This window comes from Hyla sarda, chromosome 2, assembly GCF_029499605.1.
Source record: "Hyla sarda isolate aHylSar1 chromosome 2, aHylSar1.hap1, whole genome shotgun sequence".
NCBI lineage: Eukaryota > Metazoa > Chordata > Amphibia > Anura > Hylidae > Hyla > Hyla sarda.
The window spans coordinates 170126723-170154325 of NC_079190.1; the positions used below are offsets into that span (position 1 = coordinate 170126723).

The window sequence follows — 27603 nt, forward strand, 5'->3', positions numbered from 1 at the left end:
GACTGAGAGTAATGTGTGTAATCAAAATGTCAAAAACTACTATTAAAAATGGGAACCAAGATATTTTTGACTATGTAGTGGGTAGAGAAAAAGTTTAATTTTATCCTATGAACAATGTGCAGTGGGCAATATTTGTACTGATGCCCCAGCCATGGCAATCTGTGAATGGTCAGTTCATGTAGAAGGTTGGTACTCCAGGCTTCCAGGCATTTGTTCCTTGTCTTGATTACTACATCTTATGCCATTACAAAGTACATGTTTTCATTGCTACACATGACAAGCATAGAAATACTCCAAATCCACATAATCCTTCCAGTTTCTGTTGACCATGTTGGTGGTCATATTAATAGTAAGATAAATGTTTTTTTTTGTTTAGTTTTTTTTGTCATAATGTAGCCCATGTTTGTTTGTTTTTTCCTGGCTTCTCTAATGGGTAGGTTGTAAATTCATTTCATAGTGTTGTGTCAATGCATGGTAGAGGCTGCAACAAGGATCACTACCGAAGTAGAGAAAAGAAAGGAGCAATATCTGTGCCTACATAATCCTGATCCCATTATTGTCAAACAACTTGTAGCTATATATTGTGCTCATATAAATGTATATTCTAAAAGGTAAAAATACAAAGGGAAGCTTAGTAAATATGGAGAGGTGAATTATAATGGAAAAAATAATGCATTTGGCTCATATTAATCTTTCTACAAGTTCTTTTTTTTCTTCGTACATTTGACAATAAATATAAAGTGTCTTTCTTATAAATGAAAATGGTGTTTTACAGCTTGTAAAAAAAAGTTATTACATATTATATTGTAGCATTTGCCACCTAAACATTGCTATGTAAGGTAATAGACCCGTGTATCTGTTTTTGGAAATGTTCTGCTTATAACCTCCAGTGTTGCTTCCATTACAAGAAGGACACCCTTCTGGTACCATATTTGAAAAATGAATACTGTCTCTTTAATGAACAAAAATCCCAGTATAATGTTATATCAATGTTAATGCCAGTAAGTAATAATAACATATAGCTCTGATTGTTTAGAATGACATTTGGCTTAGCAGTTTTAACATATTGCACAAAATGTGGATTTTCCCTATTGCTGAAAATAAGACAGAAGAGACATGGCAGTAATCTGTACCACGAGAATACAAAAATAAAAACCATTATTATGATTTCCAGAAATATTGTTTTGTATTTTGTATTTCTTTTTTTTTTTTTACCATTTTAATCATGTATGTATAGGCATACAGCATGAGGGGGTGGTAAAGGAGAGTGGTTACAATGGTGGCAAGATGCAAATTCATTCTGGCAAAGTAAGATGCACACAACACAAGCATGCTCAAATCTGTGCCATACAAATATTACTGATGGCAAAGGGATGGAATGAAATCTGCATCATACATGATTATTATTGTTTCATTTCAAATGCAGGTACTTGTCTGCTTGTAGTTTTATAGCAGTCTCCAAAAGGGAGGCGCTGGCCTCACTGCTACACTGGAAGTACTTTGTAAAGAAGAACACATTATACAGCAGTAGCCATTTCTCAAGTTAAACAGAAAAAGAAAAAAAAAAAAAAAAAAGAAATATTAAATAATATTTAAAGGGAATGTAAATACAAACAAGTTCTAGCAGATTAACAACAAAAATAGACAACAGAAAACACAATTCAGGCATAATGATAGATAAGGAATCAGACATGAAAGGCATTAGGCATAACAGTTTTATGACAAATTGCCACTGGTAAATAAGACTCTAGACTCTGTTTGCTTCTGATTGTAACATTGACCATAACAAAATATTTGGGTAGTGATGAGCAGCATAGGCCATATTCAAATTTGAGATATTTCGCGAATATTTGTCCTATATTTGCGAATTTCGCATATTCATTAACTTTTTTTTCCCATTCGAAATTCGTAATAAAATTAGCAAAATGTGCATGCGTGATTATATTCGCATATTTATTCGCCTTCTTTGGACAACAAGCTGGAAGCAGGGAGGGATGGTCATTGTGATGTGTATTGCGGAAAAAAAAACGAATATTCGTCATAACGAATACAATTTGCGGTATTCTACATATTTGCAACATTTGCTATTCGAATATTCGCGCTCAACACTATATTTGGGAACCAGAAAAGAACCTTTAACATGTATTGTAAACTAAACTGAAGCTACTCTTATACAGTATATTAGGCAATTGCATATATAGTAATTATTTAATACACCTTTAACAAGAGCAAAATAATAATAAATGAAAATAATAATCAGACAATAGAGCAGGGAAGCAATAAAAGGTCTGCAGTATTTCACGGTTAGACTGTTAGCAGAATACAAGCTACCATTTACAACAAAATACAGAACATTCTTCCTATGGTGGAACAGTCACAGGCTGTCATAAAACAGTGCTGGGAATCTGAATAAGCACCAACTAGAATAAACAACAGTGAGTTTCTCCTTTTTTATCACAGATAGAGTAGCATAGACATGTCCTATAACTACAGCAGATACAGGCTGTTTTATGGCAGCCTGGGTATTTCACCACATCAGCGGTAGATATTCTTTTTTTTAGGAGGTAGCATGTATTCTACTTATTTTGCTAATGGTCCCGCCTGAGAGCAGCATGGACACAATGAAGGCTACTTAACCTCCAAACTTCGCTCTAAACTATATCAGTCATCAGTAAATAGACAATCTGGAATTCCAGTCATTTTTTTTTATCTCTACTCACATATATTCCCCTGCTATTAGACTATGTTTAAATAAATAAATAAATAATTATAATTGTTCCCATAAAATCACAGGAACATTTGCGTTCATTTTTGCTAAATTAATGTGCTTTATGTGGGTCACTTATTAAGGATGCAAAAAAAATGTTTTATATTATTATTTTTTATATACTTTCTGCATAACCACCATAACCTTACAAACAGCACAATCATTTTTGCAAAAACTCAGAAATTTTAAGTAGTCCTCTCCATTGTATTTCTGAGCTAAGTAGTCCTCTCCATATATCATATGCCCGGTTTGCATGGAAGTAGAAAGATATAAATTACATTTTTGGAATCGTAGTCTTTTAAAGGGGTACTCCGCTGCTCAGCATTTTGAATAAACTGTTCCAAATGCTGGAGCTGGCGCCGGGTGCTTGTGATATCATAGCCCCACCCCATCATGATGTCACACCCCGCCCCCTCAATGCAAGTCTATGGGAGGGGGCGTGATGGCGGTCATGCCCCCTCCCATAGACTTGCATTGAGGGGCGGGGTGTGACATCATGAGGGGGCGTGGCTATGATGTCAGAAGCTCCCGACTCCAGCGTTTGGAACAGTTTGTTCCAAATGCTGAGCAGCGGAGTACTCCTTTAACCGATGTACTGATGACTTTTTAATTTGGAGGGAGATTTGGAATTACAGAGGCCCTTTAACATGGCATAGGTGACTATGTCACTTTATCTTCCATGAACAGACTCTTATGTTCCAAAAATTAACTTTTATAATTAGAATTTAACTAATTATTTATTTTAATTAAAGGGAAAGCAATACATATAGGGTCTTGTATACAAGATACAATGCCCCAAAAAACTTTTTCCACAGTATACTTTGAATAAATTGATATCATACAAATGCATATCTAACTGTTTCAATGTATTAGTAATGCACCCTCACATTTTACCTCAACATGTATTTAAAAATGCAATCCAAAAACTATATATATACTATATTTCTAAAGCTGGAACCCAGTACAGTACCAAATGAAAAAAAATGTATATATATATATATATATATATATATATATATATATATATATATATATTGTAACTAATAAGAATAAACTTTATTTCCTATGTAAAAATACAGGTATAATTATTATTAACAACTCTTTTCTATGCTAGCCAAAAAAAGGAAAAATCACTCTTGAATGGATATATTTTAAGCAAAATCAACATAAAATGTAAATACTGTATACTCTGTTAATAGACTGTCTGTCTGGCACCATATAAAATCACTTTGTATCCTCATAAAAATATATTTCATAAATAATTCTATCCTAACATTCTTTCTTATTTTAATCCAGTGGTTGTACAACTGGAATTTCTTACTATATACTATGCATATGCTATTAATTATATATCAGGAGATGGTCTTGATTATACTTAAAATTATAAATAAAATAACCTATAAATAAAATATAAAAATATTTGTCTGTGCATCTATGTTTTTACCATAAATTCTTCTCAGAAATGCAGATATAGAAATCTCATTGCAAAATCCTTAATATATAAGTGTATTTGAGCAGTGGAACATACACATAGAAATATATATAGTACATTCATAAAACATACTGTATACTAAATACTTCTTCCAGTGATAATAATATACCTGAGCTCCAGTAAAACCTGGAGACCCTCTGTTTAGGAAGGGTCTAAAATCGTTTAAAGTTTTATTGATGTAATACACAATTCTTAGCAACTTGAAGGTAACAACGGAAAATATATATAGTAACAGAATTACAATGATTAATCCTAATTGCCAACTCCTGCTTATTCTGTGCAATGCTAGTAAGGGGATATCAAGATAGATGGATGGATGGATGGATAGAAAGATAGATAGATGGATGGATGGATGGATAGATATAGATAGATATAGGTGGACGGATGAACCAATGGTGGAAGCAGCACAACCTTTTCAGTAAGTAGAGGCCGTGGGTGCTCGTGGATAGTAACCTAATCCCAGTCGCACCAACAGCACTCCAAACTCCAAGCAAAAACGCTATTTATTGACCCATGGTCAGCAGTGGATGTGACGTTTCAGCGGCATCTCGCCGCCTTTCTCAAGCATATTTGAGAAAGGCGTCGAGATGCCGCTGAAACGTCGCATCCACTGCTGACCATGGGTCAATAAACAACATTTTTGCTTTAATCTATTTGGAGTGCTGGATGGATGGAGGGATGGATGGATAGATAGATTGATAGATAGATAGATCGATGATAAATAGATAGATAGATACTGTAGAAGATGTAGTGGGATAGAGTATGAATGCCAGTCAAAGTTGCATATTTGTATTAAGCTACATACATACAATATATGAACCAGCAATATGGTAGACTGTTCATTCATTATAATGATAAATTGGCAACTAAGATGACATTATAACATTTGTTAATTTCCTGAAATCTGTCTTTAAATATCATGACACAATCATAATTCCACATTTTTTTAAGCAGAAGACAAACATAGAAGTCTTATTTACCAGTCATACCATAGAAGAATACAGCAGCTTCAGAGTTTTCAAAAGTATTATTGTATTATTTTGACAATCCAAAGTACCATTTATTGATATGAATTATAAGAACTTTGCTACTGTTATGGTGCAATATGTAAAAAGATGAATGAAAATGGAATTGATATGACACATAGTACACATAGCACAACAACATAAAGAAAAGACTGTTGATTGGCCTTTGCCCAGCAGAGGTAGATAAAGGTTAGAACAAACTGTTTACTGACCATACATACAGGTACTTAAACAGTAGATCAGTTGAACAAGAGCTCACCTGCTAAGTGCTTTTTAAACATTGCCCCATCATTGCTCTTCTCTATTGTACTAGCGTACCACCCAGTTATTGCTCCACTATATTTAAATACACTATCTACCTAAAAATCTACATTCTACCATTAATTAAGGCTTTTTATATATATATATATTATTCATTCTACTAGTCTTATTTTTGCAGTATGTAAATGACATTACAACGTGCCTGACCGACAAGAAAAGCACCATGTATTCCCGAACATAAAGATGATACTGAAGGTGATTCAAAAAAGATAACATAAATAAATATCACACATATATAGATAATTTTTTTTTTCAATTTTTTTTTTTACTTCTGGTGCAATTTTTTGTTATTGCGCTTTTATGTACAAATGACTCACTTACGAGTTTCAGCGCAATTTCTTTACGATTAGTACTAAGAAGAATGTTGGTTAAAAGTGAAAAATGCATAGTATTAGTTCTTCCTACGTATCTCAGGTAGTTGATGAAGTAGAGACAAGAAGTAAAAATGAAGCGTATAATAGGGGAGGCCTCTCAAACAAGACATTGTGTTTGCTCTTAAAGTATTTTCCTTCATATCCCTGCTACACAGCAAACATTGTTGAAGTGCACTTCCCAAGTGTAGAAAGAGAATAGGAAGGAAACTGAGTTTAATTATTTTAACAGCCCTTATAAGTTTTTCCTTCCTTTAATATGTTACTGCAAAATGTAAAATAAACAACTTAAAAATGTTGTTTTTTAAATGGCGGCAATGCTAATGAACATATACCACTGCATGGTATGGTATCCACTTAAGCACATTGAAATACTGTAAGATGTCATAGGCCTCTTTGTAATCGATTAAATTGAGCTTTGTAATCTCAATAAATATCAGCATTCACAGATGTGCACAGAGGGTTCAATAACTGGTGCCTACTCCAAATAGAAACATAGTCGCTGGCGTATAATACAAGCTAACCCACAATTGCATTCTGTTCTGTTATCTTGTTCATACCTATTTCTTGATAATACAATCTAGTAGCGTTCTAAACAGGACTTAAATGGGGTTTGTTTTGGACTTGGTGACTATGGGGTAGATTGATCAAAACCTGTCTAGAGGAAAGGTTACTCATTTGCCCATAGCAACCAATCAGATCGCTTCTTTCATTTTTGAAAAGGCCTCTAAAAAACTGAAAGAAGCAATCTGATTGGTCTATGGGCAACTTGGCAGCTTTTCCTCTGGGCAGGTTTTGATAAATCCCACCCAATAAATCCATTTACTGCACCGGTTTATACATATGTTTTCTGGTTGGAGATTTTTTAATGTAAAGGAGTTAAATGAGAAAAAGAAAAAAATGGTCTAATTTTTTTCCACAATGGTGCACTAATATCTGCAAGCTTTGTGAAATATTGTAGCACAGCCTCCTTGTGGTGGAGCTGTAATACTGAAGTCCATGTTTTTTTTTTTTTACAAATCTTAAACATCTACTATAAAGGGTTTTCTGAGAAGTGAGGTATTTTGGCTGATGTGAAAAAAAAAAGTTGTTATGCTTACCTTCCCTGCTGCTGTCACTTGATGCTGCTCAGTCCCTGCTGCTCTGCTCCTATTCCTGGTTCCTTAGACATTTTGTTCAGTAGGAACTTCCCACTCAGCCAATCACTGGGCTAAGTAGTAGTCCCTGTCTGAACAAACAGGAGAACAAACAAGTACTAGAAAAAAGAAGGGAGCAGAGGGTACCAGGCAGCCTTAAAGCAGAAGCTTTGGTGGAGCAGGGTAGGTGATTATAGCTACTATTGTGTTCACTCGACAGGAAGGCATTAGCTTAAAATACCTCTCAGCTCGAAGACCCCTCTAAGTACAGTATATACAGCACTCCCTAATTCTAAAGCCTCATGCACATGGCCATATACCTGCTTCTTTTTGTACAGTGCTGTAATAGGGCTCTCATTCAACTACACAGGAGCTCAATTTTATACAAATTTATATGGATTTTTTTGCCTGTCATATTCCTTATCATGCACTGCTATTGGAGGAAAATGCATCTTTACATATGGCACCCTGCACGGTGTACAGCAACATATGGAGACCACGCAGCTCCATACTAGCCACAGCCCCAGTCTCATGGCTATTAGCTTTAGATTGCCAATAAATACCTACATTTATCCAAAGCAAATGCCATCAATCATAACAAGAATTTTATCAGCTACAGCAAGTGCAAATATCTATTTCCAGTTGTCATATCTCTTATAACTAATGCTGGTAGGACCAATAGGGTACTTTATTGTCCTTTATTGACCAATGTTGCAACCGATCTAACCAGTTAATTTCTATTACACCCAAAAAATGAAATCCCTGTATTGAACAAAGACCCACTTGCTTTACTAGTTTAGAAGGAAATTAGCAATAAAAAAAAGGTTTCAGTGTTCCTCTGGACTTCCATCTGAATGTTGCTAGTGTACATATATAAATAAACTGTACCTTTATGATACGAAATACTGTAACTACAGCAGAAATGAACACAGAATTCACAATGAATGCCACAATTTTTACCTCCAATGTGAAGGCCTTCAACTATATTACTCACTGAGCTTAACTGGATCAACATACAGAATTCTGAAAGGCTGCTCATGTTCAACTGACCAGTGAAAAGACTGGACATTTTTTTTTTTTTGAATGGGAACTTGAACAACACATTTTGCTATAGGTTCACAGAAAATGGAGTATCTGCCCAAAATTTTAAGTAAGAGTGTTATTTTTAAGTGTTTTTACCCTCTCCCAACTATAGTCCACAAGATTTTCCCATTCTGTTGTCCCTGGGTGTACATATTACATTTCACACAGTTAAAACTAAGCAGATTCTATAATTCTCTTGTTTTGTGATATATGTTGTATTCGTTTTTATTTTTGTTTTTTGCTTTAAGGAAATGGGTAAAACAATGGTTTATATGGGCAGAATGGATGCTAGTTTTGTTATTGTTTGCTATGCTTGTGTTCATAGCACTTCTGCTTGAATAGTAGAAATTGACAGGACATAAAAGATGAGTACAGACAATGGTTAGAAATTGATAGACAGTGAAAAGACTCAGTATAGCTTTGAGAAACCATCCCAAAAAATAAAATCCTGTATTAACAAGTGCAAAATCAAACAAAAATCCATACATTAAAACACAGTGTATAAAATGGTGTGAGAAATTTAAGTCACCATGCAGCCTTTTAGTCAATAAAAAGCTGTCCCATTTTGTCCTTGAAGATTGGAGCTTGGCCCGTCTAGCCATTTTTACACAGACTGACTTGTAAAAATTAGTCATAAGGTACAAGCACATCGGTTTTATTACATGTGACTGTAGCGTTTTGCTGGAGTGGGCCAGAAGTGTGTTTTTCCAGTGAAATATTTCCCTTTTTCTATTCCTCATTTGTTGAATGGTCTTCCAAAATTCTTATGTTTTCAAAACCCAGTCCTGTTGAGTTTTGTGCTGCTGAAACTGCTAGTACGGTATGTAATAGTATCAGTACAAGAACACACAGTTTAAGTTTGCTGTTACACAGTCTGGATGCTGATGAAGCTGTGAGTGATGTCCTGTGACACAACGTTGAGTCCTGTTGTTGTTTTTTAGTCCCTTTGGGTTGGTTATCTCTCGATAAATCCCATCTGACATCACAGCATTCTGGTTCTGCATTGGTTGGATAGTGTTCATACAGCCCTGCAAGACAGGACAAAGTGAATTGATGTATTCTGAATAAATCATTAATAACTGCATAAAACAAAGACAATTTCATCAGTCTCTCTGAAATATTAATGTCTCTATGCTATGTAAATATGAGATGGTTATCAGAAAAAGAAAATAGGAAGAATGCATACTTTACTGTAAAAGCTAGTTATTAAAGAGGCATTATCAGCATCAAAAGTTCCAAGCTGATCAGTGGGTCTCCAGCTGCTGGGCCCAAGAACCCCAATCCCAATAACAGAGAAAAAATGGTGCTTTGAATGAATGATGTAGAGTATGCATGTATGACCAGTGCTTCATTTGTTCTCTATGGGGATTTAGGGTGTATTCACACATACCGTATTCTGCGCATATTTGATGCTGCAGATTTGATGTTTCAGATTTGATGCCGCAGATTTGATGCACGTGATTTGAGCTGCAGGTTTGAAGCTGTGTGCAGTCATTTAATTTACACTGAACTCTGCATTATTAAATCTTCAGCTTCAAATCATTCAGCTTCAGATACTGTAATTTTGAATACATCCTTAGGACAGGTGGGGTGCATCCACAGCGTATTTCACTCTGTGGGTGTGCCGACAGCAGTCACAGTGGGACTTCAGAGTGAGTTCTCGGCTGCTGTAGAAATCCGCCGCTACGAGCAGACATGCAGAGTTACCCGGCCGCAGCCGAGATCTCGCTCTGAAGTCCCACTGTGACTGCCACCGTGATATACGCTGCAGATGCGCCCCGTGTGACCCTGCCCGTAAACTATTAATCCCCCTGGTGGCAGCATTGGTATTTCTGGGGGAGTCGACTATTTGGGATACATTACATTCAATTTGAGGAATCAGAGGAAGATTTGGCTGTTGAGTGGCATTTACCCATATGGCCCATTCATGCTACATAAAATCTACCTAAAGAGTTTCCAGGGAGGACATTCCGTGCGCAACAGGCATAGGCTAAATAAATTTGGTACTAGGGCACGCCCAAATTTGGGTGGATATTCTGTAGGGTGAATGGGCCTTAAAGGATAAATGCCGCTGAACTCCCAAATCTCCCAGTCACTCCTCTAATCTGTCTCCATTGATGGCAATTTTTACTTTTCCCCCAATGTTAGAAATTAATTCCACTGTGGAAATTCTGCATTGTGCACAGTGCAGCAGAATCCCATCAAAAACAATTGGAGGCTGCTGCACCAGTATTCCAGGCAAAATGTCTCTGTTTGGAAATTCTGTTTGGAGTCCTTACTGTCATACCCCCATCGTGTAATCACTTTGGGGGAGGTTTATTAAAATTTGTGTAAAGGAACAGTGGAGCAGTTGCCCATAACAACCAATCATATTACAGTTTTCATTTTTAGAGACCTTTTTAAAAATTAAAATAGCAATCTGATTGTTTGCTATGGGCAACTGTTCCACTGTTCCTCTCCATGAGTTTTGATAAATCTCCCCCATATAAATGTCCCTACAAAAATTATAAAATGTATTCCTGTTACTAAAAAGCCCTTGTGAGGGACCCATGGAGCTGGCACCTTCTTTATCTCGTGCCTGTGGTTCAAAAAATAAGACATATGTTATATAATACATAAGAGTCTGACCTAACTTGTCACAACTTCTTGCATCTATACCAGGGGGTTTCTAAACCAGGGGTATGCGTACCCCTAGGGGTACTCCAAGGGTTATGCAGGGGGGGATACGGCAATTTGCGGAGCTGTGGCTGTGGCCACTTTACATGAGCTGCAGTGGCTGCCGGACTTGATGTGTGACGTCCCTGATGTTGCACGGAGGTACCGGCACAGCGCAGAAAGACGTCACCCGAATGGTATAGACACAGGCCTAGTAAGCATGTTAAACTAAGTATAACACCGGTGTATGGGAGGGTGTTATTGTATGTATATCATACATTGGCTCAGGGGGATAGGAGGGGGGAATAATGGCACAAGGGGATTAATATGGAGGGGGCGGGGTAATCATTATCCCTCTCTCCATCTTAATCCCCTTGTGCCATTATTCTCCCCTTCCTCTGATTCCCTTTGCCATTATCCAATTTTGGCAAAAGGGGATCAGAGGGAGGGGGGGAATAATGGCACAAAGGATATTAAGCTCAACAGAAGGCATTTAGGTCACAAAAAAATATTCTAACCTGAGGCTAGGTGTAATTCCTCAGATAGAGGGGGCTGTGGGAGCCATTGTTTTCTCTTTTGCAAAAGAGGCATATTGTGATATTTTCCAGTAAGTAAAGTATTGTTGACAGCAGCGAGATTTCATTTTTGGAGGGGCTTATTTTGACTTAAGAACTTTGTGATTGGAGAGTGAACCGAAACTGTAGAACCCAAATTCAGTCAGAACTTTGCAAAAAGTTTGGTTTGGCATGAACTTAAACTTTTGGTATGTGGTCCAAACTTGCTAAATAAACACATTGCAAAAAGGAGGAATGATCACATGACCTCGGTGATCAGTCAATCAGGAGGCAGAATAGGAGGTGATGTTAACTCACTACAGAAGCCTATGCACATAGCTTTAGCAGCCATTTTTGATATAGCAGGTGTTAGGTGAAGATCTCTGTGACGGACACTAGGTAGTGAACAACACAGATAGGAGTAGGGCCACGCAAACACAATAACTGTAGTTAAGGCAGCACTGAAGAATGCATTCTGCATCTATTCTTCCAGTACAAAATATGTTTCAGTTGCAAGTGTTAGGCTGGTTTCACATATGTCCGGCATCCAACATAGGTGAACTCAGCCTTGATCTCGACAAAAGTGATGCCACAACTGATGACTGTCTGATGTCCTCCGGAGTGTCCAACCATCCGGCATCAAAATTTAGATGTTTGATGATTGGGAACTGTCCCATTCAAATGAATGGGATCAGTTCTATCATCAGTTCTCTTCAATGCACGCAGGAGGGAAACTATGCAGGATGCCTGATATATGTGAACCCAGCCTTACAGCTTTTCTCTGTGGTAATTGTTAAAACAATAGTGCATGGAGGTTTTTGCTTTACTTTTGCATACTTTCTAGGACACCAACCTTGTTGCTACTCGCCAAATTGGATAATTTTTGGACCATTTGCAAAAAGTTATTGCTTATTATGATAGCTCTCTGTGTGTATAAACACCAGAAGGCATCTGCCATTGAAACTGCATTTTTTTTAACCATTTTTAGCTTTAAAAAAATCATAAAAAATCTGCTAGTGCAGTGTGTTTTTAAACAAGCCTTCCGTGTTGCTGTCTTCAAAATTAACTTTGACTTAAAGCAGCTTAACCCCTTAACACCTTCAGGACGGAGCCCATTTTGGCCTTAAGGACCGGAGCGTTTTTTGCACATCTGACCACTGTCACTTTAAACATTAATAACTCTGGAATGCTTTTAGTTATCATTCTGATTCCGAGATAGTTTTTTCGTGACATATTCTACTTTAACATAGTGGTAAATTTTTATCGATACTTGCATCCTTTTTTGGTGAAAAATCCGTAAATTTGATGAGAAATTTGAAAATTTCACATTTTTCTAACTTTGAAGCTTTCTGCTTGTAAGGAAAATGGATATTACGAATACATTTTTTTTTGGTTCACATATACAATATGTCTACTTTATATTTGCATCATAAAATTGATGAGTTTTTACTTTTGGAAGACACCAGAGGGCTTCAACGGTCAGCAGCAATTTTCCGATTTTTCACAAAATTTTCAAACTCAGTATTTTTCAGGGACCAGTTCAGGTTTGAAGTGGATTTTAAGGGTCTTCATATTAGAAATACCCCATAAATGACCCCATTATAAAAACTACACCCCCCAAAGTATTCAAAATGACATTCAGTCAGCGTTTTAACCCTTTAGGTGTTTCACACGAATAGCAGCAAAGTGAAGGAGAAAATTCACAATCTTCATTTTTTACACTCGCATGTTCTTGTAGACCCAATTTTTGAATTTTTACAAGGGGTAAAAGGACAAAATTTTTACTTGTATTTGTAGCCCAATTTCTCTCAAGTAAGCACATACCTCATATGTCTATGTAAAGTGTTCGGCGGGCGCAGTAGAGGGCTCAGAAGGGAAGGAGCGACAAGGGGATTTTGGAGAGTACGTTTTTCTGAAATGGTTTTTGGGGGGCATGTTACCTTTAGGAAGCCCTTATGGTGCCAGAACAGCAAAAAAAACCCACATGGCATACCATTTTGGAAACTAGACCCCTCGGGGAATGTAACATGGGATAAAGTGAACCTTAATACCCCACAGGTGTTTCACGACTTTTGCAAATGTAAAAAATAAATAAAAAATTTTGCCTAAAATGCTTGTTTTCCCAAAAAAATTTTATTTTTAAAAAGGGTAATAGCAGAAAATACCCCTAAAAATTTGAAGCCCAATTTCTCCCGATTCAGAAAACACCCCATATGGGGGTGAAAAGTGCTCTGCTGGCGCACTACAGGTCTCAGAAGAGAAGGAGTCACATTTGGCTTTTTGAACGCAAATTTTGCTCTGGGGGCATGCCGCATTTAGGAAGCCCCTATGGTGCCAGGATAGCAAAAAAAAAACACATGGCATACCATTTTGGAAACTAGATCCCTCGGGGAACGTAACAAGGGGTTAAGTGAACCTTTATACCCCACAGGTGTTTCACGACTTTTGCATATGTAAAAAAAATTTTTTTTTTTTTACCTAAAATGCTTGTTTTCCCAAAAATTTTACATTTTTAAAAAGGGTAAAAGCAGAAAATACCCCCCAAAATTTGTAACACAATTTCTCCCGAGTACGGCGATACCCCATATGTGACCCTAAACTCTTGCCTTGAAATACGACAGGGCTCCAAAGTGAGAGCGCCATGCGCATTTGAGGCCTAAATTAGGAATTGCATAGGGGTGGACATAGAGGTATTCTACGCCAGTGATTCCCAAACAGGGTGCCTCCAGCTGTTGCAAAACTCCCAGCATGCCTGGACAGTCAACGGCTGTCCGACAATACTGGGAGTTGTTTTGCAACAGCTGGAGGCTCCGTTCTGGAAACAGTGGTGTACCAGACGTTTTTCATTTTTATTGGGGAGGGGAGGGGGGCTGTGTAGGGGTATGTGTTTATGTAGTGTTTTTTACTTTTTATTTTATTTTTTGTGTTAGTGTAGTGTAGTGTTTTTAGGGTACAGTCGCACGGGTGGGGGGTTCACAGTAGTTTCTCGCTGGCAATTTGAGCTGCAGCAGAAAGTTTGCGGCAGCTCAAATTTGCAGCCGGATACTTACTGTAAGCCTCCGCCCATGTGAGTGTACCCTGTACGTTCACATTGGGGGGGGGGGACATCCAGCTGTTGCATAACTACAACTCCCAGCATGCCCGTTGGCTGTCGGTGACTGCTGAGAGTTGCAGTTTTGCAACAACTGTAGGCACACTGGTTATGTATCACGGAGTTTGTGACCTAACTCAGTGTTTCACAACCAGTGTGCCTCCAGCTGTTGCAAAACTACAACTCCCAGCATGTACGGTGCATGGTGTACGGTGACTGCTGAGAGTTGTAGTTTGCAACAGCTGGAGGCACACCGGTCGTGAAACACTGAGTTAGGTAAAAAAAAACTCTGAGTTTCACAATCAGTGTGCCTTCAGCTGTTGCAAAACTACAACTCTCAGCAGTCACCGACAGCCAACGGGCATGCTGGGAGTTGTAGTTATGCAACCAGCAGATGCACCACTACAACTCCCAGCATGCACTTTAGCTGTTTGTGCAAGCTGGGAGTTGTAGTTATACAACAGCTGAAGGTACACTTTTCCATAGAAAGAATGTGCCTCCAGCTGTTGCAAAACCATAAGTCCCAGCATGCCCATAAGGGAATGCTGGGAGTTGTGGTGGTCTGCCTCCTGCTGTTGCATAACTACAGCTCCCAGCATGCCCTTTTTGCATGCTGGGAGCTGTTGCTAAGCAACAGCAGGAGGCTGTCACTCACCTCCAACGATCCAGACGCTGCAGGTCAGTCCCGCCGCCGCAGCTGCTCCTGGGGCCCCGATCCCAACAGGGGCGCCGGGGATCGGGGTCCCCAGCACCGGGGGTCGTCTTCCCGCACCCGCTCACGTCCTCCAGAAGAGGGGCGGAGCGGGTGCGGGAGTGACACCCGCAGCAGGCGCCCTGATTGGTCGGCCGGTAATCCGGCCGACGAATCAGGGCGATCGTGAGGTGGCACCAGTGCCACCTCACCCCTGCAGGCTCTGGCTGTTCGGGGCCGTCAGAGACGGCCCCGAACAGCCAGTAATTCCGGGTCACCGGGTCACCGGAGACCCGATTGACCCGGAATCGCCGCAGATCGCTGGACTGAATTGTCCAGCGATCTGCGGCGATCGCCGACATGGGGGGGCATAATGACCCCCCTGGGCGATATGCCGGGATGCCTGCTGAACGATTTCAGCAGGCATCCGGCTCCGGTCCCCAACCGGCTAGCGGTGGGGGCCGGAATTCCCACGGGCGTATGGATACGCCCTCGGTCCTTAAGGACTCGGGATTCAGGGCGTATCCATACGCCCTATGTCCTGAAGAGGTTAAGGACCAGGCCATTTTACACCTTGAGGACCGGAGCATTTTTTGCAATTCTGACCACTGTCACTCTAAACATTAATAACTCTGGAATGCTTTTAGTTATCATTCTGATTCCGAGATTGTTTTTTCGTGACATATTCTACTTTAACTTAGTGGTAAAATTTTATGGTAACGTGCATCCTTTCTTGGTGAAAAATCCCAAAATTTGATGAAAATTTTGCATTTTTCTAACTTTGAAGCTTCCTGCTTGTAAGGAAAATGGATATTCAAAATATATTTTTTTTGGGTTCACATATACAATATGTCTTCTTTATGTTTGCATCATAAAATTTATGAGTTTTTACTTTTGGAAGACACCAGAGGGCTTCAAAGTTCAGCAGCAATTTTGAAATTTTTCACTAAATTTTCAAACTCACTATTTTTCAGGGACCAGTTCAGTTTTGAAGTGGATTTGAAGGTTCTTCATATTAGAAATACCCCATAAAAGACCCCATTATAAAAACTACACCCCCAAAGTATTCAAAATGACATTCAGTAAGTGTATTAACCCTTTAGGTGTTTCACAGGAATAGCAGCAAAGTGAAGGAGAAAATTCAAAATCTTCATTTTTTACACTCGCATGTTCTTGTAGACCCAATTTTTTAATTTTTGCAAGGGGTAAAAAGGAGAAAATTTTTACTTGTATTTGAAACCCAATTTCTCTCGAGTAAGCACATACCTCATATGTCTATGTTAATGATTCGGCGGGCGCAGTAGAGGGCTCAGAAGGGATGGAGCGACAAATGGTTTTTGGGGGGCATGCCTTTAGGAAGCCCCTATGGTGCCAGGACAGCAAAAAAAAACACATGGCATACCATTTTGGAAACTAGACCCCTCAGGGAACATAACAAGGGGTAAAGTGAACCTTAATACCCTACAGGTGATTCACGACTTTTGCATATGTAAAAAAAAATATATATATTTTTTACCTAAAATGCTTGGTTTCCCAAAAATTTTACATTTTTAAAAAGGGTAATAGCAGAAAATACCCCCCAAAATTTGAAGCCCAATTTCTCCCGATACAGAAAACACCTCGCATGGGGGTGAAAAGTGTTCTGCTGGCGCACTACAGGTCTCAGAAGAGAAGGAGTCACATTTGGCTTTTTGAAAGCAAATTTTGCTCTGGGGGTATGCCGCATTTAGGAAGCCCCTATGGTGCCAGAACAGCAAAAAAAAAAAAAACACATGGCATACCATTTTGGAAACTAGACCCCTCGGGGAACGTAACAAGGGGTAACGTGAACCTTAATGCCCTACAGGTGTTTCACAACTTTTGCATGTGTAAAAAAAAATTTTTTTTTACCTAAAATGCTTGTTTTCCCAAAATGTTTACATTTTTAAAAAGGGTAATAGCGGAAAATACCCCCCAAAATTTGAAGCCCAATTTCTCCCGATTCAGAAAACACCCCATATGGGGGTGAAAAGTGCTCTGCTGGCGCACTACAGGTCTCAGAAGAGAAGGAGTCACATTTGGCTTTTTGAAAGCAAATTTTGCTCTGTGGGCATGCCGCATTTAGGAAGCCCCTATGGTGCCAGAACAGCAAAAAAAAAACACATGGCATACCATTTTGGAAACTAGACCCCTTGGGGAACGTAACAAGGGGTAATGTGAACCTTAATACCCTACAGGTGTTTCACGACTTTTGCATATGTAAAAAAATATATATTTTTTTAACCTAAAATGCTTGTTTTCCCAAAAATTTTACATTTTTAAAAAGGGTAATAGCAGAAAAGACCCCTCAAAATTTGTTAGGCAATTTCTCCTGAGTACGGCGATACCCCATATGTGGCCCTAAACTGTTGCCTTGAAATACGACAGGGCTCCAAAGTGAGAGCGCCATGCGCATTTGAGGCCTAAATTAGGGACTTGCATAGAGGTGGACATAGGGGTATTCTACGCCAGTGATTCCCAAACAGGGTGCCTCCAGCTGTTGTAAAACTCCCAGCATGCCTAGACAGTCAACGGCTATCTGGCAATACTGGGAGTAGTTGTTTTGCAACAGCTGGAGGCTCCGTTTTGGAAACAGTGGCGTACCAGACGTTTTTCATTTTTATTGGGGAGGGGAGGGGGGCTGTGTAGGGGTATGTGTATATGTAGTGTTTTTTACTTTTTATTTTATTTTGTGTTAGTGTAGTGTAGTGTAGTGTTTTTAGGGTACAGTCACATGGGCGGGGGTTCACAGTAGTTTCTCGCTGGCAGTTTGAGCTGTGGCAGAAAATTTGACGCAGCTCAAACTTTCAGCCGGATACTTACTGTAATTCTCCGCCCATGTGAGTGTACCCTGTACGTTCACATTGGGGGGAGGGGACATCCAGCTGTTGCAAAACTACAACTCCCAGCATGTACGGTCTATCAGTGCATTCTGGGAGTTGTAGTTTTGCAACCGCTGGAGGCTCCGTTTTGGAAACAGTGGCGCACCAGACGTTTTTCATTTTTATTGGGGAGGGGAGGGGGGCTGTGTAGGGGTATGTGTATACGTAGTGTTTTTTACTTTTTATTTTATTGTGTGTTAGTGTAGTGTAGTGTTTTTAGGGTACAGTCGCACGGGCGGGGGGGTTCACAGTAGTTTCTCGCTGGCAGTTTGAGCTGCGGCAGAAATTTTGCTGCACCTCAAACTTGCAGCCGGATACTTACTGTACTCCTCCGCCCATGTGAGTGTACCCTGTACATTCACATTGGGGGGGGGGGGGGGACATCCAGCCGTTGCAAAACTACAACTCCCAGCATGTACGGTCTATCAGTGCATGCTGGGAGTTGTAGTTTTGCAACAGCTGGAGGCACACTGGTTGTGAAACACCGAGTTTGGTAACAAACTCAGTGTTTTGCAACCAGTGTGCCTTCAGCTGTTGCAAAAGCTACAACCCCCAGCATGTACGGACAGCGGAAGGGCATGCTGGGTCTTGTAGTTATGCAACAGCTGAAGGCATATTACTTTGGCTGGGGATGCTGGGGATTGTAGTTATGCAACAGCTGGAGACACACTTGTTTGCTACTTAACTCAGTGTGCCTTCAGCTGTTGCAAAACTACAACTCTCAGCAGTCACCGACAGCCAACGGACATGCTGGGAGTTGTAGTTATGCAACCACCAGATGCACCACTACAACTCCCAGCATGCACTTTAGCTGATTGTGCAAGCTGGGAGTTGTAGTTATACAACAGCTGAAGGTACACTTTTCCATAGAAAGAATGTGCCTCCAGCTGTTGAAAAACTATAAGTCCCAGCATGCCCATAAGGGAATGCTGGGAGTTGTGGTGGTCTGCCTCTTGCTGTTGCATAACTACATCTCCCAGCATGCCCTTTTTGCATGCTGGGAGCTGTTGCTAAGCAACAGCAGGAGGCTGTCACTCACCTCCAACGATCCTCGCCGCACAGGTCAGTTCCTCGTCGTCGCTGCCGCCGCTGCTCCTGGGGCCCCGATCCCAACAGGGACGCCGGGGATCGGGGTCCCCAGCACCCGGGGTGCACGTCCCGCTCACGTCCTCCGGAAGAGGGGCGGAGCGGGTTGCGGGAGTGACACCCGCAGCAGGCGCCCTGATTGGTCGGCCGGTAATCCGGCCGACGAATCAGGGCGATCGTGAGGTGGCACCAGTGCCACCTCACCCCTGCTGGCTCTGGCTGTTCGGGGCCGTCTCTGACGGCCCCGATCAGCCAATAATTCCGGGTCACCGGGTCACTGGAGACCCGATTGACCCGGAATCCGCCGCAGATCGCTGGACTGAATTGTCCAGCGATCTGCGGCCATCGCCGACATGGGGGGTCATAATGACCCCCCTGGGCAATATGCCCCAATGCCTGCTGAACGATTTCAGCAGGCATCGGGCACCGGCTCCGCTCCAGATGGTTGCGGGGGGGCGGTAAAACACATGACGTTCTCATACGTCATGTGTCCTTAAGGACTCGGAAATGGAGACGTATGAGAACGTCATGTGTCCTTAAGGGGTTAAAAGTACTAAGATACACCCCTAGGTGACCTAACAGTGTTATATAGGGCTTTAAGGGTTTTTAGACATTATTATACATGTCTTTTTAGTTTTTTGATAAAGTTCAGGTTTTGACCTTTTGAAAACGAAGCCTAGTACGAACAAAACTCTTTACCAGAGGTTTTTTTTTTGCCCAACTTTTGAAGAGTTTTCTCATCTCTATTTGTGATTATGGTTAAACATTAGGTCCAGTTCTGAAAGAAATGTCACAAATGCAAGGAAACAGCACTTCATGAATGCAGAAAGTTCTTCCAATGCAACATCTTCAGGAATCCTCATTCAATGTTGTTCACTCTAGATCCATCTATAGCATCAGTTGCTTTGCATGTAAGTCACCTAACATCCTCCTCTTGTGCTTGTCAGCCACTTCATTTTGTGCTGTGAAGAACTTTTCCATCTGGCACTCCAGATGGTCAGTGTGGTCTTCCACTGCAATAATCTTTGATTGAAGCTTAAACGCCAAGGAGGAAACACTCTTATTAAAAGATTTTCTCATTAAGACTAGTATATTTATAAAGGTGTCTACAGTTCTAGTAGGGGCCACCTTGTAAAGTTCAAAGTGTGCAAAGTGAGATGGCTGAGCACCTTAAAGGAGTGGTTTGGTTTCAGAAAATTGTATTTAAATAAAACTACTACCCCCCCCCCCCCCAAAAAAAAAAAAAAAGCAAAAAAGAAAAAAATTACTAATATAGTATTAGCACTAATTGTACTGGCTTCAGATAATGTTTAATCCTCTGCTGTCTTAGGAGGTTTGGCTGTATCTGGTCTCTGAGCTCAAGCACCATCTTTGACCAGCCCCTACAGTCTACATAACCATATCCCTGTCCTATAAACATATAAATATATATTTATTGGGACACAAATACTTCTGAGTGTTGCTGTGTAAGAGAGGGTGTGATAGAGGAGTTTCAAAAACTGTGAATATCGGTTGTGCGGAGTGAATCTGTGGAGTGGGTGCAACTGCCTATAGTCCACATTCATATTTTGGGTAAGTCTTTCTCTCTTGCACATAGTGGGATAACTGTTAGAGTTTAAACACCCTTTTTCTGCTTTTTTTTTTTTTTTTCTCTGTTCCACCTCTAGGGGGAGGAGGAGTAGATTGGCACAGGTCTATAAATCTTAGCTTGGGACTCTTACTGAGAGCTTGCTCTTCTGAGTGTTGCTGTGTAAGAGGGGGCGTGAAAGAGGAGTTTCAAAAACAGAAGTTTGAAAGCAGGAGGTTGAGATCGCTGTGAGTGTTAATTTCTGAATTTCTGAAAGGTCTACAAAAAATTTGAAGTGTAATTTTGACTGTCTGTTTTTGCCTATACATTTGTGAAATCCCCATAACTAGATGGCCTCCATGTTGAAAAATGCAGTCCAATGTACATCCTGTTCAATGTATGCAATCCTTGAACAACAGTTTGAGGGTGCATATTGTTGTGCGAGATGTGTGCTAGTTGTTCGTTTGGAAGCCCAGATCCTGCATCTAGAGGAGCGACTGGCAACAATGAGAAGCATTAACAACATGGAGAGGAGTCTCCTGCTCACTGAGCAAGTACTCTCGGGATTAGAGGTGGGGGAGGACAGTGGGACGGAGGTGCAGGACAGTCAGGCAGCTAGCTGGGTTACAGTTAGAAAGCGGGGTAGGGGAAAAAGTGTCAAGGAGGCTAGTCCTGAACTGGCACACCCCAACAAGTTTGACAGCTTTGCAGATGAGGGGGATGCCATTACAGAGCTAGCAGAACTGCAGCAGGACTCTGCCTCTGACTGCCAGGGGGGTGTCTGTTTCAGTAAGGAGGGAGGGAGGAGTACAGGGCAGGCCAGACAGGTACTAGTGGTGGGGGACTCAATTATTAGGGGGACAGACAGGGCGATCTGTCACAAAGACCGGGATCGCCGAACAGTGTGTTGTCTGCCTGGCGCACAAGTTCGGCACATCGCGGATCGGGTTGACAGGTTGCTGGGCGGGGCTGGAGAGGACCCAGCAGTCATGGTACATATTGGCACCAATTACAAAGTAAGAGGTAGGTGGAGTGTCCTTAAAAATGATTTCAGGGACTTAGGCCGCAAGTTTAAGGCAAGGATCTCCAAGGTAGTATTTTCTGAAATACTGCCAGTACCACGAGCCCCACCAGAGAGGCAGCGGGAGATCAGGGAGGTAAAGGAGTGGCTCAGAAGCTGGTGTAGGAAGGAGGGGTTTGGGTTCGTGGAGAACTGGGCTGACTTTGCTGTCGGTTACCGGCTCTACCGTAGGGACGGGCTGCCCCTCAATGGGGAGGGTGCAGCTGGGCTTGGGGAGAAGATGGCTAGAAGGGTGGAGGAGTGTTTAAACTGGGGACTTGGGGGAGGGAACCTACAGCAAAGAGGGGGAAGATAGTGTAGATAGTAGAGAGGTGGGAATTATAAATGTACCTGGGGGTGGAGCGGAGGGAGGGGTTAGAATAATTAATAGTAATAGGCTTCATAGGAAAATAAAACTCACACCCTTGAATCCCATTAACCCCAATAACACAAAGGATGGAAATGTAAAGTGTATGTTCACAAATGTCAGAAGCCTAGCAAATAAAATTATGGAGCTTTAGGCCTTAATACTGGAGGAACATATTGATATAGTTGGGGTCATTGGGGGCTGGACTCCTCGCATGACTGGGCTGTCAATCTGCAGGGGTTTACATTGTTTCACAAAGATAGAATGAACAGAAAAGGTGGTGGAGTCTGTCTGTATGTAAGAAGTGGTATCAAAGTCAGTGTGAACGATGCCATAGTGTGTGATGATTCTGAGGATGTGGAATCACTGTTGGTAGAATTACAAAAGGAGGGAAATACTGAAAAAATAATACTTGGTGTAATCTACAGACCCCCTAATATCACTGAAGAGATAGAAGGTCGGCTGCATAAACAAATAGAGAGGGCCGCCCGGTCAGGTACAGTGGTAATAATGGGAGATTTTAACTATCCAGATATAGATTCGGGTCGGGGGCTGGCTAAAACTACAAAGGGGTGACAATTCCTAAATTTATTGCAGGATAATTTTATGGGCCAGTTTGTGGAGGACCCAACAAGAAGTGATGCCTTGTTGGATCTGATCATTTCCAACAACGCAGAGCTGGTTGGTAATGTAACTGTGAGGGAAAACCTTGGTAATAGCGACCACAATATAGTTACTTTTGATTTGAAATGTAGAAAACAAAGACAGGCGGGGAAGGCAAAAACATATAACTTTAAAAAGGCAAATTTCCCTGGGCAGAGAGCTGCACTACAGGACATAGACTGGGGGGAGGTGTTGTCAAATACTGATACAGAAGGTAAATGGGACATCTTTAAATCAACTCTAAATAACTATACAGCTAAATATATACCAAAGGGGAACAAATATAAATGATTAAAACTAAATCCTACATGGCTGACAAATTATGTTAAAAGAGCAATAAACAACAAAAAAATTGCCTTCAAAAAATTCAAATCTGATGGGTCAGCTATAACATTTAAACAGTACAAAGAGCTTAATAAAATCTATAAAAATGTAATAAAAACAGCAAAAATTCAAAATGAGAGACAGGTGGCCAAAGAAAGCAAAGCTAATCCTAAATATTTTTTTAGATATATAAATGCAAAAAAAACATGGACAGAGCATGTAGGACCCCTTGATAATGATAATGGGGAGGTTGTCACGGGCGATCAAGAGAAAGCAGAGCTACTGAATGGGTTCTTTGTTCTGTATATACTAGAGAAGAAGGAGCTGACATTGGCCAGGTCAGTGCCGGTAACACATCATGTAATGTACTGAACTGGCTTAATGTAGAGATGGTACAAGGTAAGTTAAGTAATTTAAATGTAAGCAAATCTCCAGGGCCAGATGGATTGCACCCAAGAGTTCTTAGAAAATTAAGTTCAGTAATATCTGTACCCCTGTTCATGATATTTAGAGATTCACTGGTGTCTGGTATTGTGCCAAGGGACTGGCACAAGGCGAATGTGGTGCCAATTTCAAAAAGGGCTCTAGGTATTCCCCAGAAAACTATAGACCGGTAAGTTTAATGTGCATTGTGGGTAAATAGTTTGAAGGACTTATAAGGGATTACATACAGGAATACATAGGGGATAATTGTATTATAAGTGATAGCCAGCATGGGTTTACTAAGGATAGAAGTTGTCAAACCAATTTAATTTGCTTTCATGAAGAGGTGAGTAGAAGCCTTGACAGAGGAATGGCTGTGGATATAGAGGGACATTTATCAATATTTGCTTATGTATTCCTTTTTTTAGTAATTTTTTCCTTACTTTTTTATTGCTTATGTGCGACTTATTTATCAACTGCTTTCAGCCTGTTGATAATTTTCTTTCACGTAAGCAATTTTTCCTTTTTTACTTTGGTAGTAGCTTTTTCTGCTCCATGTTTGAGCTGGAGTAAATTTAGTGAATTTTTAACCTTGTTGCGACTTTTTTTTGCGCAGTTGCGACTGTCGCAGTTGATAAATACCCGACTAAAGCAAATCCATTTTGAAAAATTTACTACGTAAGCAAGTTTGAATTTTCTTGCTTTTCGTGTTCTTCATGCAAATTGTCGCACGAGAACACACGTAGTCGCAGTTGCGACAATTTTGCGACAATTATAGTAAAGAAAACCTGACTAAACCCGTTGATAAATGTCCATCATAGTGTTTCTGGATTTTGCTAAAGCGTTTGATACTGTCCCTCATAGACATCTGACAGGTAAGTTAAGGTCTTTGGGTTTGGAAACTTTGGTTTGTAACTGGATTGAACACTGGCTCATGGATCGTACCCAGAGAGTGGTGGTCAATGATTCATACTCTGATTGGTCCCCGGTTATTAGTGGTGTACCCCAAGGTTCATTACTGGGCCCGCTGTTGTTTAATTTATTTATCAATGATATAGAGGATGGCATTAACAGCTCTGTTTCTATCTTTGCCGATGACACCAAGCTTTGTAGCATGGTACAGTCTATAGAGGATGTGTATAGGTTACAAGATGAATTGGATAGACTAAGTGTCTGGGCATCCACTTGGTAAATGAGGTTCAATGTGAATAAATGTAAAGTTATGCATCTGGGTACTAATAACCTGCATGCATCGTATGTCTTAGGGGGGGGATTAAACTGGCAGAGTCACTGGTAGAGAAGGATCTGGGTGTACTTGTAGATCACAGACTGCAGAATAGCATGCAATGTCAGGCTGCTGCTTCCAAAGCCGGCAGGATATTGTCATGTATAAAAAGAGGCATGGACTCAAGGGACAGGGACATAATACTCCCCCTTTATAAAGCATTGGTACGGCCTCACCTGGAATATGCTGTTCAGTTTTGGTCACCAGTCCATAAAAGGGACACTGTGGTGCTGAAAGGGTGCAGAGACGCGCGACTAAACTAATATGGGGCATGGAACATCTTAGCTATGAGGAGCGATTAAAGGAGTTACAATTGTTTAGTCTTGAGAAGAGTCGTTTAAGGGGGGATATGATAAACGTATATAAATGGCCCATACAAAAAATATGGAGAAAAACTGTTCCAGGTTAAACCCCCCCAAAGGACGAGGGGGCACTCCCTCCGTCTGGAGAAGAAAAAGTTTAGTCTCAAGGGGTGACATGCCTTCTTTACCATGAGAACTGTGAACTTATGGAACAGTCTACCTCAGGAACTGGTCACAGCAGGAAAAATTTACAGCTTTAAAACAGGATTAGATACATTCCTGGAATAAAATAACATTAATGCTTATGAAGAAATATAAAATCCCACCCCTTCCCCAATATCGCGCCGCACTCCTAAACTTCAATTCCCTGGTTGAACTTGATGGACATATGTCTTTTTTCGTCCGTACTAACTATGTAACTATGTAACTATATGTGTTCTGAGAATTTTAGTACAAAGCAACTGCTAAACCAAGAAATACAGGACCCAAAACAAAAATGAATTGTAATGATTTCAAAACCAGGGAACACAGGTAAGCAATGCTATATGCTTCTGCTACATTTTTCTTTCATTTTTACCTGATGTCGGAGTACCCGGTTAAAATCAGCTACAACTAACAATTCCACTGGTATTGACCTACAATCAAATTTGTAAAAGGATCAGGCATGTTGGATTTCAACATGCCTGATGCTTTTGTTTTTAAGGTAAGCTGACAGAGGAGTTTGGCAGCAGCTTATTCCCAACCTCTGACGCGTTTTGCCAGGAAAGGCTTTATCCAGGCTTTATATATTGACTCCTGGATAAAACCTTTTCTGGCAAAATGCATCGGAGGTTTGGTGTGGGGCTGGTGTGAGTCCTGGGCGCTGTATGTACAGTCATGGCTGTAATTCTTGGCACCCCTGGATTTTTTTCTAGAAAAAACAATGAAGTATTGCTCACAGAAAAATATTGCAGAAACTCATGTTTTGCTATACACATGTCTATTCCCTTTGTGTGTATTGGAACTAAACCAAAAAAGGGAGGAAAAAAAGTAAATTGGACATAATGTCACACCAAACTCCAAAAATGGTCTGGAAAAAAATATTGGCACCCTTTCAAAATTGTGGAAACTTACCTTGTGCAAATAAAAGGTGTGGACAATATAAAAATTACACCTGAAAGCAGATAAAAAGGAGAGCTCCCTTTGTCTTTGCATTGTGTGTCAGTGTGTGCCATGCTAAGCATGGACAACAGAAAGAGGAGAAGAGAACTGTCTGAGGACTTGAGAACCAAAATTGTGGAAAAATATCAACAATCTCAAGGTTACAAGTCCATCTCCAGAGATCTAAATTTGCCTTTGTGCACAGTGCACAACATTATCAAGAAGTTTGCAACCCATGGCACTGTAGCTAATCTCCCTGGGCGTGGACCGAAAATAAAAATTGATGAAAGGTGTCAACACAGGATAGACCAGATGGTGGATAAGCAGCCCCAAGCAAGTTCCAAAGATATTCAAGCAGTCCTGCAGGCTCAGGGAGCATCAGTGTCAGCGTGAACTATCCGTCAACATTTAAATGAAACGCTATGAGAGGAGACCCAGGAGGACCCCACTGCTGACACAGAGACATAAAAAAGACTACATTTTCCAAAATGAACTTTTTGAGCCAAAGTCCATCTGGGAAAACGTCTTGTGGACAGATGAGACCAAGATAGAGCTTTTTGGTAAAGCACATTATTCTACTGTTTACAGTAAATGGAATGAGGCCTACAAGGAAAAGAACACAGCACCTACAGTGACATATGGTGGACATTCAATGATGTTTTGGGGTTGTTTTTCTGCCTCTGGCACTGGGTGCCTTGAATGTGTGCAGGGCATCATGAAAACTGAGGATTACCAATGGATTTTGGGTCACACTGTACAGCCCAGTGTCAGAAAGCTGGGTTTGCGTCTGAGATCTTGGTTCTTCGAGCAGGACAATGACCCCAAACATATGTCAAAAAGCACCCAGAAATGGATGGCAACAAAGCACTGGAGAGTCCTGAAGTGGCCAGCAATGAGTCCAGATCTAAATCCCATTGAATACCTGTGGAGAGATCCTAAAATTGCTGTTGGGAAAAGGCATTGTTCCAATTAGAGAGACCTGGAGCAGTTTTCAAAGGAAGAGTGGTCCAACATTCCGGCTGAGAGGTGTAAGAAGCTTATTGATGGTTATAGGAAGCGACTGATTTCAGTTTTTTTTTTTTTTTTTTTCAAAGGGAGTGCAACCAAATATTAAGTTATGGGTGCCAATAATTTTGCCCAGCCCATTACGTCCAATTAGCTTTTTTTCCTCCTTTTTTTTTTGGTTTTGTTCCAATGCACATAAAGGGAATAAACATGTGTATAGCAAAACATGTGTTACTGCAACCCTTTTCTGTGACAAATATTTCAGGGGTGCCAACATTTACGGCCATGACTGTAT

The 27603-nt window shown here is 40.5% G+C and overlaps 1 protein-coding gene across 2 annotated transcripts in view; it reads right to left on the reverse strand.

Annotated features, from left to right (window-relative positions):
- Nucleotides 1–4858: 4858 nt before the first annotated feature.
- Nucleotides 4859–27603, reverse strand: part of NALF1 (NALCN channel auxiliary factor 1) — a 603144-nt gene continuing 580399 nt past the window's right edge. For both annotated transcript variants that reach the window (XM_056555726.1, XM_056555727.1), the window contains one exon: nucleotides 4859–9223. In XM_056555726.1, the coding sequence (XP_056411701.1) occupies nucleotides 8925–9223 (299 nt within the window). In that variant the 3' untranslated portion in view covers nucleotides 4859–8924. The remainder of the gene's footprint in view (nucleotides 9224–27603) is intronic.